Source organism: Carassius carassius, chromosome 42 (assembly GCF_963082965.1).
Source record: "Carassius carassius chromosome 42, fCarCar2.1, whole genome shotgun sequence".
Classification (NCBI taxonomy): Eukaryota; Metazoa; Chordata; class Actinopteri; order Cypriniformes; family Cyprinidae; genus Carassius; species Carassius carassius.
In genome coordinates, this window is record NC_081796.1 from 25,697,494 (window position 1) to 25,712,493 (window position 15,000).

Sequence of the window (15,000 nt, forward strand, 5' to 3'; positions counted from 1 at the left end):
GATGTGAATAACTGTGTGTGTGTGTGTGTGCGCGTGTGTGTGTGTGTGTGTGTGTGTGTGTGTTGTGTGTGTGTGTCTGTGTGTGTCTCTATGTGTGTGTTGCAGCTGGTCCCGCAGTGAAGCCCTCCGTGTCTCTGCTGCCTCCCTCTTCTCTGCAGATCTCTGGAGACTCAGCCGCACTGCTCTGTCTGCTCAGCTCTTACTCTCCACAGGGGGCGCAGGTGAGCTGGACGCTGGACGGGTCAGAGGTCACCGAGGGGGTTCAGACCAGCGCAGAGAGCGAGCGGGACGGACGCTACAGCCGCAGCAGCGTCCTGAGCCTCAGCAAAGCACGCTGGGAAGCCGGCGAGCGCTTCGTCTGCAGAGTAACACATGACGGAGCTGCTCAGGAGAACTCGTTCCTCAAGAGCTCCGAGTGCTGATGTTTCTCCAGTGAAGAGCAGCAGGATTCACAGCAGTCTCCTGATTTACAGCTCAATACTCAAGCAGTCTTTCAATGTGCTGCCATTGCTGTTCATTCAATAAAGCTTCTGAACGCCTTACATTTGTGTCCGACTGCATCATTGATCAGTGTGTCCTTCCTTCAGAGTCCTTCACTAAAGTTTCAGCTGCTGTTGATGGATTGTAATAGTTGAGAACAGCTGTGTTTAGCAGTAAATGTGAACTGAAGCTCTTGGGGTTTGAACATGGTCTCTGGAGACGGAGCTGCTCTATTCTGAGATCATCAGAATCACTAAAGCTGTCAATGCAAATCTGATTTTCAGCTCAAACTCACAGTTTCTCTGTTTGATCGGTTAAACGCTCTGAACTGGAACAGTTTCACTTCTGCTCATCAGAAATGAGTTATGAGTAAGAAATTCATCATCAGCTTGAGATGAATAAGCTACTTGAGAAACTGTTCAAGATCATCTTTTTCATTGCTGGTGATAAATAATGACTTTACTATATGATTAAATATGTGAGTAATATAATTTATAATCTAAGAAAAAAACAAAAACTACACTGGACCTGAGAAATATGGTTACTTTTTGTATATATCAGTTTGAACACTGTAATTTCGCTTATTGTAGTTGAGTCAAACCATCTGTCACAGGACAGATCACAGTCTGATAGAGCTGATTTGACTCCTGACTCAGTTGTGAGCTCATGTGTAGTTCTGTGTTTGGTCTCTGTGTGTCAGTAGTGAGTGATAGTGTTTGAGCAGCTGCAGCATCAGTTCAGTCACTGTGACTCTGACTGACACAGGTTTTTGTACCACGCTTTATCACTGTGTGAACACACCACCACTGTGGTAACTCTGACAGTAATAATGTCCAGCATCTTCAGTCTGGACTCCACTGATGGTCAGAGTGAAATCACTGTTAGATCCACTGCCACTGAATCTAGATGGACTTCCTGACTCAAGCTTTTTTACATAACGAATCAGGAGTTTAGGAGCTTCTCCAGGTTTCTGTAAGTACCAGAATAAACCTTCATCTCCATCACTCCATCTGTACACATCAGTGCTGGTTTTGCAGCTGATCTTCACTGTTTCTCCTGGTTGAGCTGCTGCTGTTGAGGGACTCTGAGTGACGCTGATCTGTCCTCTACACTCTGAAACACACAACAAGAAGAAAATCAACTCAAAACTTTGACAATATACTTGAAGAAATGAATTGATATCAAACTTGTGCTGCACAAACCTTGAGCAAACGCTGTGAGAGTCCAGATGAAGATGATGATGAAGGTCATGTTGATGAAGATTGTTGTGTGTGTCAGTGATGAAGTGTTAAACTCACAGCACTATAAACACTCTCAGAGCACTGAAGCATCTGATCAATATGCAAATGAACCGATCCTGTATTTAAATGAGCTTCTAAATGAAGTTTGCTCATTCATTTCATCCTGTCAAGCATTGTATCTGCACATCACACTGTTTCATCTTTGTTTTTTGCAATTATTTTGACTGGTTATCATCTGTCAGTTTATTACAGGATTGGAATATTATTATGGATTTATCAATGGCTTTAAACATTTTGATTATTGAAGGTTTTTGTACATGAATTAAACATGTTTTTCAGCTCAGTTGGTTTGAGGGATCTTAAGAAACATCACTATAGACAGCAGCGATGCATACTGGGTTTTATGGTGCATTGTGGGAATGTTTTGAGCATGAGCGTGATGTCATCCCTGAGTAGTGCACTGACTAGTGAACTAAGGAGCTGATTGAGACACACTCTTACTGACTGACTCACATGTGAACATTTTCATGCTCAAATCATGGTTTATCAATTAGTGTGAACTTAAAAAAAATGCATAAAATTTACAACCAATTCCAACCAATGTTTAAATAAATAGATCTAAATATCTATTTTTAAAAATCCAAAAGTTTTGCCTTTTATGCCTCTTGCTTTGTACTTTTGTTCTGATTTTAATGATGAAGGTTGACACGACTAAAAAGAACAAATTAAAATCATTCAGGTCCAGAGACATTTTTTGAGGTTTCAGCATCATTCCTCCAGTCTTCAGTGTCACATGATCTTCAGAAATCATTCCAATATGCTGATTTACTGCTCAAGAAACATTTCTGCTTTCTTTCAAAAGACAAAAAATATCAGAGTCAGAGAAGCTTTGTTATCATTTCAGCTCTATACAGCTTGTATATAGTGAAACGGAACAGCGTTTCTCCAGGACAACATTAACTCAACTTAACTACAAAACTCACATTGTACTGAGCAAAAGACTATACATAATTAAACATTATTAAATAATCTAACATAATACTAAAACTGGGAAAAAAAGTAAAAAAAAAAAGTAAAAAGTTGACCATAAAACAAAGTAGAGACTACATAAAGTGCGTATGTGCATGCCTGAATGAGCAGTGCAACAGCCTGGGACATTACAATATATATATATATATACATAGAACAGGTGACAATATTAATAGATAAGGCACGATATTTGAGGTAGATTTTATGCAAATGTGTGGACGTGCAAAGTATGCAGTTGTGTTTCAAGTGTTTGTAATTCAGGTATTTATGAGATGTTTATGTGTGAGTGTATTTTTCAGGTCAGTTGACATGGAGTTGAGGAGTCTGATGACTCGAGGGAAGAAACTGTCCTGCAATCTGACTGTGATGGTCCGAATGCTTCTATACCTTCTTCCGGATGGCAGAAGGGTGAAGAGCTGGTGTGAGGGGTGTGTGGGGTCGCTAGCAATCGTACTGGCTTTTCGAATGCAGTGAGTGGTGTAAATGTCTGTGATAGAGGGGAGAGACTCCAATTATCTTTTCAGCTGTCTCTACGATCCACTGCAGGATCTTGTGATCTGTGATGGTTCAATTCCCAAACCAGGTAATGATGCCGGTTGCTCAGATTACTCTCCACAGTCCTTCTTTAAATGTGTTGACGATGGGAGATTTGCATTCTTCGGTCTGCATAAAAAGTAAAGACGCTGCTGAGCTTTCTTTGCTATGGAGCTGGTGTTGAGAGACCAGGTGAGGTTCTCCGTCAGATGAACACCAAGGAATTTGGTGCTCTTTATGATCTCCAGAGAGGAGCCGTCGATGTTCAGAGGAGAGTGGTTGGTATGTGATCTCCTAAAGATCTCTTTTAATACCCATATGGAAATATAATATGATGTATATTGCTCTATATTAAAAGTGATATTTCCATATGTTACCCATAAGGTGATGCAGAATTTCCACATATATATATTCTCTGGATAGATGAAGATATAACTTAATAAGCTCTATATGTCTATAAGTTAATAATATCTATGTGATATCTATCTGTGATAACTGTATGTAAATATATGCAATTTTATTAAAACAACATATAGACAAAATATCTATCTATCTATCTATCTATCTATCTATCTATCTATCTATCTATCTATCTATCTGTCTATTTATCGATCTATCTATCTATATATATACGTTTTTATAATGGATATGCATGTAAATTGACATATACAGTATGTCCAAAAGTGTTATACATAAACATACATACAGTATGTGGATTTTTTTTTTTTTTACAGTCGATGGAGAAACTCTGACACACAATATGAGGGTTTTAGGATCATAAATCAGCAGAGACACTGTCTGATCTTTATGTGAAGCATTTGCTGAACCGACCTGAAAGAGACAGTTTGAAGAACTGTGAAACAAGGTTTACATATCATTCATGTCAGATTATATTGCTGATTTGAAATATGTTACTGAACTGAGTTTCTGTGCTGAATTTAAGTATCCTAGAGTTTTGTCATTCATCATTCATTATAGCAGCTGTTTCTGTGTGACTGAAAACAGCTGCATGTGTTTGTGAGACAGATGTTGAGCTTCAGTCTCCATCATGTGATGGATCTATAAGAGCACAATGAATCAAATCAAAACCTCGAAGCTGTGCAGATTCAATCAGTCCAGTTTCCAGCATTTCTCTTCTCCCTACATAGAGTCAGAATATGAGGAGAAAGAGCAAAAACAACAGAGTTTCAGATCCTCCTTTGAGCAGCTGCAGCATCAGTTCAGTCACTGTGACTCTGACTGACACAGGTTTTTGTACGACGCTTTATCACTGTGTGAACACATTACCACTGTGGTAACTCTGACAGTAATAATGTCCAGCATCTTCAGTCTGGACTCCACTGATGGTCAGAGTGAAATCACTGTTAGATCCACTGCCACTGAATCTAGATGGAGTTCCTGACTCAAGAGTGTTTGCAGCATAAATCAGGAGTTTAGGAGCTTCTCCAGGTTTCTGTAAGTACCAGGATAAACTATAATACTGATTAAGCAATCTGGTCACATCTGTGCTGGTTTTGCAGCTGATCTTCACTGTTTCTCCTGGTTGAGCTGCTGTTGTTGAGGGACTCTGAGTGACGCTGATCTGTCCTCTACACTCTGAAACACACAACAAGAAGAAAATCAATTTAAAACTTTGACAATATACTTGAAGAAATTAATTGATATCAAACTTGTGCTGCACAAACCTTGAGCAAACGCTGTGAGAGTCCAGATGAAGATGATGATGAAGGTCATGTTGATGAAGATTGTTGTGTGTGTCAGTGATGAAGTGTTAAACTCACAGCACTATAAACACTCTCAGAGCACTGAAGCATCTGATCAATATGCAAACACACTCACATCATTTACCTGAAGACAGTCACTCATTAACAGACACAAAATACAGTTACTGAAATGAGAACAGAGTAAAAATGAATAATTCTCATAAAATTTGATCTTGTAATAGCTAAACTTTTATAAATACTATTAGATCATTCATTTGAATTAATAAGTCTGCAAGACCAACTTTATATATAGCATATATATATAATGATAACTTTTATATTATAGGGTTAGTTCACCCAGATAGCAAATTTATGTAATTAATAACTTACCCTGATGTTGTTTCAAACCCGTAAGACCTCCGTTTATCTTCAGAACACAGTTTAAGATATTTTAGATTTAGTCCGAGAGCTCTCAGTCCCTCCATTGAAACTGTGTGTACGGTCTACTGTCCATGTCCAGAAAGGGAAGAAAAACATCATCAAAGTAGTCCATGTGACATCAGAGGGTCAGTTAGAATTTTTTGAAGCATCGAAAATATATTTTGGTCCAAAAATAGCAAAAACGACGACTTTATTCAGCATTGTCTTCTCTTCCGTGTCTGTTGTGAGAGAGTTCAAAACAAATCCAACGTGATCTCATGAGAATACGTGTGTATTTTTACGTTAAATGTGGTTCTACCACACGTACATTTACTTACGTTTTCATGCACATAAAAACATACAACTTAGACGTATTTATAGCAGTAAAACCATAGACTGTAAAAAATATGGACAAAGCGTCTGTGACGTCACCCATAGACTTTCTGAAGAACGGGTTTGAAGCCGTTTATGGGGGGTATGGGCTGCGCCATCTTGGAAAATCTTGGGAAATCCTAACCCCGCCCACCTTCTGACGCAGCGCGCTTCACTCAGCTCGCTCTGCAAATTCGGTTATCTCTGTGTATATTTTAGGCAACGAAATATGTTATAAAACACCATACTATTTTCGTTTTCATTAAAAGAAATCTTAAACATTATAGCCACACAAATGTGGTTCAGGCAACGCATATTGATTATATTCAACTACACATAACGTTTGCCTATTTATGAAAAAACTAAATATAAAACACAAACCTGCCTCTTTTAATTTTAAATATAATATAAAAATATTAAACATTTTATGGTCCAGGCAATATGTGCATTTGTACTAAACAACAGATTTCGCAGTAAACAACATTACAGATCATCTTCGTTGTATTAAAATTTAAAATGACAAAACTCAACCCAGTCTCTTTTTGTTAAATTTCAGTTTTATCAATATTAGCCATTATAAAAGTATAAGTAAAAGGTATAAGAAGCTATACAAATAAAGCAAACAATTCAGTTGAACATACAAAGTCAGCGCTCTAGTCTAACCATACATCGGTAAAGTTAAATAGCTTATAAAGTTATGAAACTTCCCCTCAGCCAAAACGATTGCCCAGGGAAAAAATTATAGATTTACGAGACCAAAAATCGCCCATTAGATATACACAAGATGAATTATATCTCATGTTTAACCACTACAGAGACGCCAGAGTCCGCGGCATTGGCGGCAAACTTTAGAAGGTCTAGCCGAGGAAAGACTGCTTCAGGCGGGGTACATGAACGCCGAGCGCCCGGTCATCGCTGGATCAACTGGATATAATTTTCATAAATCTTTAAATAAACCACAGATTTGAGCTTTAAACAACTACATTCTCGCCTGAAAACCTCTTAAAACCACATTTCATGATACAGAAACAGTAGTATTATATGTCAACTGTATTAAAAAATGGCGCTTCTTGTTGTCATTCTCCGTGGCGCTGCCTTGTCAGCTGTCAATCAAGCTGTCACTCAAAGTTAACCACACCCTTATTGTCATATATTTTATATCTAAATACGATCTAAACTAACGAGTTAGAAAAAAAATCACCCCCCTCACAGTTGTCAGGCACTCGGAAGCTATCGAAAAATACAATAAAAGTCCATGGGACCAACTTGTAAAAACATGAATTTATGCTGTGAAAACGGACATTTTAACATGGGGGCTATGGACATTTGCTCCCTTTTGGGACCTTCCCCTGGCGGATTTTCGATGTATTGCAGTATTTCGCACTTCCGGGTAGGCTTCATTTTTCAGATCAGAATGTTGCCGCTTGAGTAAAACGTAGCAGCTAAAAAAACGTAAATAATCTAACGTAAAGTGTGAATTTATATGAATTCCCATGTATTAATATTAAAATCGTGGCTTTAATGATTTAAATCTGTTGTATTTACTTGTCATATCAATAAATGTTTTTATTGAATTTATTGAAAGCAGTTTACTCATCTACTTAATAGGAAATAACATTTCTGTGCATGCTGCAAACCATAGATACACAAAAGCACAGCATAAAATTACAAATAACATCCATTTTATTTGTTTGCTGTACTCCATATCTTTAGAATCCAGATGTTTGCAAGGAACATATCCATATCAATCGATCTTCATCTTCATTCTCAGCAACAGCGTCCGTCACAGTCAAAGCCCGCGCTCCTCATGATTCGAATTTGAAAATAGCGCCAGTGCGCCACAGGAACGTTACGACATGGTTTACGGCACTAATATCGAACTCTCATTGGTTCTCACATAATTCGTCACAGATTGCGACATGTCGTGTTTCAGTTGATTGACATTTGAAATCAGTACTGCTACTGCGCCAGTGCGCCTTCACGGAGAGAAGACAGATTCATAATTTCACAGATTAATAAATTAAATTCTGCTCTGAACCCTATAAAAACTATTACCTCCAGAGAGGACTGCGACTGGAACTCATTATCATTTGAACTACTTTTGGTACCACTTTTGATATTTTTTCGCAAAAAATAAATGATTAACATTATGTTTGTTTGTCTGTTATTTGTTTATTTATAACAATAACGTTATGTAGTTTAAAGAAATGGTTATGGGTAGGTTTAGGGGTAGGTGTAAGATTAACGTTAGTGGCTCAAAATAACGTTTTAATGTTATATTTTTACTAAAATTGTGTTTTATTATGTTTTATTCTTTTAACATTCTGTATAAAATGGGTAGGTTTAGGTTTGGGTGAGGTATAGGGATCTTACATTTATTAAAAAAAAATTATAAAAAGGGAAAATACACATAAATATTAAAAAAATTAATCCGACACGCATTGAAAAGCAGCTTCATGAGCAAATTTCTATGGATAACTGACTGGTCAGAGAACATGTTCTATCTGTACGTATTTGAGGTTGTTTTTACGTAAATTTCGATACGTATCGAACCTGTAATTACGTCCAGATAATACGTAAATGACACTGTAAATACGTAAAGGCACATACGTATTGGACAGTTTTAATTTATGTCTAAATATGTACGTTTTGATTGTGAGATCAGGCTGGTTGTGAGAGAGAGTTCAAAACAAATCAGTCTGGATATCCGGTTCGCGAACGAATCATTCAGTTCACCAAATCGAACTGAATCGTTTTAAACGGTTCGCATCTCTAATACGCATTAATCGACAAATGACTTAAGCTGTTACAGAGAGTTCATAGATGGCCTCCATAGCCATAACAGGACAGAACGAGAGTTCACAGATGGCTTTCATGACAGGGCAGGATGAAGTTTCATAGATGGCCTCCATAGCCATGACAGGACAGGATAAGAGTTCAAAGACGGCCTCATAGACGTTACAGAACAGGACGAGAGTTCATGGATGGCCTCCATAACCGTGACAGGACAGGTCAAAGATTTACAGGCGTATACTACTGACACCTCTGCAGATTCTGCAGCAGTACCCTCAGTCAGGGCTTAATTTGTGCCGGAACAAGCCGGATCCGAAATCCGATCCGACACCTCATTTTGGTGGATCCCCCTCCTCCAGGGGCGGCGTTTCCATATGGCAGACAGAGAATAGCCAGATATGTGCAGTGAAAATTATGCAAAATTAATATCTCTATTATAATTGGTTATTATTATTTTAAATCACAGGGTTTTCGAAATATTTAACCAATAATAAGTATTTAAAAGGAGCTTGTAAAACTTTGTAATGCCATTGGATCCTCAAGCTCTTGCGAAACCTCGTCACTTTACACTTCTTCACTCAGATTGACATGCGCGCACAGCTGGAGGACACAGATCTACGCTTATCCGCAAAGCAAAGGTAGACAAATAACTGTTTGAATAGTACAACATTTTCTTTACTCAAACACTATGTCTGTTAAGGCTATTGTTTTGTGTGTGCTTGAAGACTGGAGAAGTAGGTTTTTTGCCATCTAGCCAAAATACTTTTGTACGTTTTAAATATCCTGCTGTGCTTAAGTGCTTAATAGTTTATATCATGAGATTTTGGCTAAGTGTATTAAACAACAAGAAAAAAACTAAGCGCCCATAGCAACAATAAACGTTATACCCTAACCTGTAAAAGGTGATGATGGCATTTAATGCGCTGCATTTGCCTCAGATGCAGACAAAACACAAAACTCTTAATTTGCCGGCCAAAGACCTTGTTAATTCCATGTGAGCTTGTTTTTATATAGCCTTATGTTAATTGCACGTGTCTGATACAACACAAGCAGTGTTGTTTAATTATTGATTTTTCTGCCTTTTCTTTCTTTCCCCCTGTATTTTAGTAGAGTGTGCCATGAAACTGTATTATTTGTCAAAACCCATCAGACATCATATTGTTTGTAATTGGATGCTTAAAAAAAACTATGAAAAATAACTCGTATATTATACTCGCAAGCTTTGGATGTGACTGTGAGGGCACATAATACAGTCTTCGGAGCGTGCGAGTACCAAATGACTTAAAATACTTAAAAGGTGTTCAAATTATACATTTTTGTGACAATGCAACAATTACCTGATTAGTCAAGTGACAGTTCTGTCAGCTGTCCCGATCGAAATGTGAGGCTTGTATCGCAGTGCGTGCAGGTCGCTTTAGTACAGACAAGATGCGTTAATGACTTCACGATGTTAATGACACGACATCACGTGTAAACCCATGAGAGTACTACACAAGAGCCATTGGATTGACTTCCCCCACCAGAACCAGACTGAAATTCCTAAAGGTGGGCCTTTTAACCTCTGGTCTCCACAGAAATTTTTATGTCAAGAAAATGGCACAGAAACTGTCTTTTCTACATATATGGACAAAAATGAACTCAAAAAGACTTCTAAATGAATATCAGTCCGCTTCAATCAATCGCTTAACTCCATATTCATTTATATGTAACCCACACATTTGACTTTCATGTTTATAATCACTTATTGTGTATGTCTTTTAATAACTATTGGATAGCTTAAGGATTCATATTCATGTTTCGTATGTATGTGTTCCAATCTGTTAGCTTGAAACAGTTCTGACCATCAGTTATTTGTCAAATGTATCATAATCTTGTTATAGGAATCATGTCCAAAATTATACCCTGCAAGAGCTGGAAAATTCGGATCACGTGCTTGATAAGATAACATATGGTTTATGATACCCCCAAGCCAAGACAATATCTGATTGGTCAAGACAACATTTGAAGTGTGGCCAACAGGCCAGTTTAAATACTCAGGACACCATAAAATTTGCTTTTAGTTTTTAGCTATGCTTCTTAGCTTTTGCTATTAGTCATGTTTGCTTTTATTGTTTGCTTTTTAGCGTTTAGCTTGCTTTTAGCTTGTGCTATCAGTCATGCCAGCTTATAGTATGCTTTTAGCTTGTAGCTTTGCTTCCTAGCTTTAGCTTTTAGCCATGCTTTTAGACATCACTGTTCTTTGAGCGCGGTTCCAGCGTGCTTCGGCCTGCACGCCTGCTGCTACTTAGCCACGATGAGAAGAAACACCACCTAGTCTCATCAAACTTTACTTCTTTTCTTTTCCGTTTGAGAGTTTCGTGTTCTGAGTTAAGTTTTGTAATGCCGTGTCAAACCTCGAGTGCCTGTTCAACTTCAACCAGCCACACAACTCCGCGTCTTCAGCCAAGGCCCAACCACGGGCTTCCCAAGACGACTACTGAACTTCCAGCCAATCAGCGACATCGGGAAACCCCCTTTCAACAACAACTTTACACAGGCAATGTACCTCCAGACATCTGTACTGGCTTATCTAATATAATTTTAACCTCATTGAGGAACTCAATGCGAGGGTTAATTAAGTGATTGATGGTTGTTCATGTCTATGCAATTTAACGTATTGCTGTAAACTTGGGATTCCACATTTCCTTTCTCTTAAACTCATTCTTCCCTAACTTTTGATCTTCCTGCAACTTGTGTGAATGTGTGAGTGCATGCATTTATGTGTTAGGTTAGTTTATATGTCTTAGATTTATCTAATAAAGCCTTATTCATATTGAAAAGAGAAGTATCTTGTGTTTTGTGCTTACAAGTTAATGTCTTAAACTGACGATCTTGTTACTGTGCTAATTAATAGTGTTTTCACTATAGTTTGGATATTAATATATAATAAAGCTGAGGAAATACATCAACTTTGCTCTGTGGATCACCGAATCGGCTTTCACTGTGGATGAAGCTTCATCCAGTCTGGGGTCGTCACATGAGGTTGTTCTCAAGTCGCCTGCAGCTCACTCTAGACAGCGTTGTGTGACTAGTATTGAAGTTGATGTGAGGCCACACGGAGCGGCCAGCCTGCGCTCAGATCTGCTGCTCTTCTCACTCGTGTCTCACATGGAGACTAACAGCACATAAGCGACTCCTTCATTCTCCACATCCAGCTTCAGTCGCTCGCATCTGCATCTGCTCGGCTTTGTGTGCTTCATACCAGACTGTGTGTGTGCTTTATTACTCAGTTATGATGTTATTAAAATGCAGTACATTGTAGATTTATGTCTTTGAGTCGTTTTGTGTAATTTGTGTTTCAGTTCTTTCATTGGAATATTTTATAAATAAACTTCACTCAGTGAACCATGAAAACACCTGCAGATTCATGATGAAACAAGAACATGAACATTACCAACCTCACAGATAAAATCGTAGATAACTTTAATAAAGATAAAGTAGATTTAAGTATTTATTGTGTTAAAAACTAAATTTAGTGCTTTATATTTCATTCAGTATTTATAAACATATGCTCTGTTGAGTGAGTGATAGTGTTTGAGCAGCTGCAGCATCAGTTCAGTCACTGTGACTCTGACTGACACAGGTTTTTGTACCACGCTTTATCACTGTGTGAACACACCACCACTGTGGTAACTCTGACAGTAATAATGTGCAGCATCTTCAGTCTGGACTCCACTGATGGTCAGAGTGAAATCACTGTTAGATCCACTGCCACTGAATCTAGATGGAGTTCCTGACTGGAGACGGGTTGTATAATAAATCAGGAGTTTAGGAGCTTCTCCAGGTTTCTGTAAGTACCAGCTGAGAGCAGGTTTTCCGTAATAACAGCAGTCTGGATCTCTGTTAAATGTACAGGTTACAGTGACTGATTGTCCAGTCTGAGCGAGCAGCACTGAGGGAGTTTGAGTCACTGTCACCTGCCCAAAAGATTCTGTCAAATGAGAAAGATTAGAAATCACAAACACTTTTGCAAACATATATCTTCAAAACACTCAGAAGATAGCAAGTAAACAACGTATAATCTTTACAGACACAAACCTCGACACACTACAGCCAGCGTCCAGATCAATATGGTGATGAAAGGCATTTTTGTTGGTTACAGGTTCAGTTCTAGTGAGAAACAGTTGTTGATAAAGTTTGATGTTTGACAGAGTTATAAACACATGCAGAGCACTGAAGTGTGTGTCACTCATGTAAAACACTCTCTCTATGCAAATACTGCAGCAGTGAACAGTTTGAAGTTAGTCTAATGATCTCTTTCATTGAACAGGAAAATCAACTGGATTGGGGAAGTTGTGCAATGTGATGTAGGGACTATTTTACAGCAGGGTTACATCTCTATCTTCCAGAGAAAGACTCTGGTTTATATTAACTACAGGTGTGTCTTTTTACAGTACAGTTTATTAACACTATACCGGGGCATTAGGACCCACTCTGAGCACAGGATGAGCTCCACCTGCTGGCCTCACTAACACCTCTTCCCCGAAAGTCTCCCATCCAAGTACTGACCAGACTCAACCCTGCTTAGCTTCAGTGTGTGTGCAGGAGAAAGCTGCAGGTTGATGATGGCTTGTGTAGAAGATCTCCTCAAGCGTCTCGTTCAGAGGAGCATTCACAGAATAGATCAGCATGATCCTCTTTAACACACGTGTAGTCAAGACCAGACCGAAACCAACACCAAGAGCCACTCCACAGATCATCAGTGCTGAAAGTACTGCTCAGTGTTTATTTGTCCGCTCTAGTCATGGATGAGTTTTGTACTATGATGGCACCCAGCATGCATTGCAGCATGAAGCTTTTTGTTGATTGTCATCTCTGTTGAGATTGTTGCTGTGTTGTGAAGTCAGCTATAGATGCTGTGTTTTTACCTGTTTCTTTTTTATATCAGTTATTCTGTTTGTTAACAGCAAGTGTTTGTGACTAATAGTCAATCATCACTTTATTAATCAGTTAATTATCACAATATCTTCAACAGTGCTCCACTGTTACTTTTAGTGTGGACTCATATAAATACTGAGCAGTACTTCTTTATCACTGGGGATTTTGCTGTTTATGTTGTCGTCTGTGGGTTTAACAGTCATTATGAGCTTTTAAAAGCTGTCAGACTGTTGACTAGCAGTTAAAGTCTGAGCATTCAGTTAACATGCTGTGTGATTCTTGATGTATTTTAAGTATGCTTAGTGAAGTGCTCAGGCATTTTTATTCAGCTGCTCTGCGGGTCGTTTCACTGACATTCACTTTGAATCAAATCATGTTTGTTGATGACAATAAAGGACAACATCACATTTTATTTTTATTCTGAACTCTGAGCACTGGACACTCCTGACTCAGTTGTGAGCTCATGTGTAGTTCTGTGTTTGGTCTCTGTGTGTCAGTAGTGAGTGATAGTGTTTGAGCAGCTGCAGCATCAGTTCAGTCACTGTGACTCTGACTGACACAGGTTTTTGTACGACGCTTTATCACTGTGTGAACACATCACCACTGTGGTAACTCTGACAGTAATAATGTCCAGCATCTTCAGTCTGGACTCCACTGATGGTCAGAGTGAAATCACTGTTAGATCCACTGCCACTGAATCTAGATGGAGTTCCTGACTCAAGCTTTTTTACATAATAAATCAGGAGTTTAGGAGCTTCTCCAGGTTTCTGTAAGTACCAGAATAAAGCTTCATCCCCATCACTCCATCTGTACACATCCTTGCTGGTTTTGCAGCTGATCTTCACTGTTTCTCCTGGTTGTGCTGCTGTTGAGGGACTCTGAGTGACGCTGATCTGTCCTCTACACTCTGAAACACACAACAAGAAGAAAATCAACTCAAAACTTTGACAATATACTTGAAGAAATGAATTGATATCAAACTTGTGCTGCACAAACCTTGAGCAAACGCTGTGAGAGTCCAGATGAAGATGATGATGAAGGTCATGTTGATGAAGATTGTTGTGTGTGTCAGTGATGAAGTGTTAAACTCACAGCACTATAAACACTCTCAGAGCACTGAAGCATCTGATCAATATGCAAATGAACTGATCCTGTATTTAAATGAGCTTCTAAATGAAGTTTGCTCATTCATTTCATCCTGTCACTGATTGTATGTTTCTAGATTGCAACCTGGAAAGTCAGAGAGAATATTAGATGTGTTGGAGATGTGTGAAATTATTTCCGACATTAAAACTTGTTATTAACGTCAACATCCAAAAAAGTTTCAAAGGAATGTGCCTGAAAGTGATACACGGGCCTGATTTTTACCTAAATCATTTACAATTTATTTTAATAGATATAAAAATGTATAAGGTGTGCATTGTAATGAACGCCATTTTTTAACACGTGTTCAAAACCCGTTTGACCCAGGGATTGGCGGTATTGAATTTAAGATCAACTTTAGTAGATTA

The 15,000-nt window shown here is 38.5% G+C and overlaps 1 long non-coding RNA gene and 3 gene segments (V, D, J or C); 1 reads left to right on the forward strand and 3 right to left on the reverse strand.

The window, feature by feature from the left end:
- Window positions 1-542, forward strand: part of LOC132124402 (uncharacterized) — a 2,116-nt gene extending 1,574 nt beyond the window's left edge. Inside the window, exon 2 of the long non-coding RNA XR_009426752.1 lies at window positions 106-542. This is a non-coding gene — a long non-coding RNA (uncharacterized LOC132124402). The remainder of the gene's footprint in view (window positions 1-105) is intronic.
- A 638-nt stretch (window positions 543-1,180) lies between these two features.
- LOC132124392 (immunoglobulin kappa variable 4-1-like) lies at window positions 1,181-1,821 on the reverse strand. The segment is given in 2 exon segments: window positions 1,181-1,593; window positions 1,683-1,821. Coding segments are annotated over 2 exon segments (378 nt in total).
- A 10,119-nt stretch (window positions 1,822-11,940) lies between these two features.
- On the reverse strand, window positions 11,941-12,753 carry LOC132124391 (immunoglobulin kappa variable 1-8-like). The segment is given in 2 exon segments: window positions 11,941-12,542; window positions 12,650-12,753. Coding segments are annotated over 2 exon segments (378 nt in total).
- Window positions 12,754-14,070: 1,317 nt separating this feature from the next.
- On the reverse strand, window positions 14,071-14,597 carry LOC132124396 (immunoglobulin kappa variable 4-1-like). The segment is given in 2 exon segments: window positions 14,071-14,396; window positions 14,486-14,597. Coding segments are annotated over 2 exon segments (375 nt in total).
- Window positions 14,598-15,000: the final 403 nt, after the last annotated feature.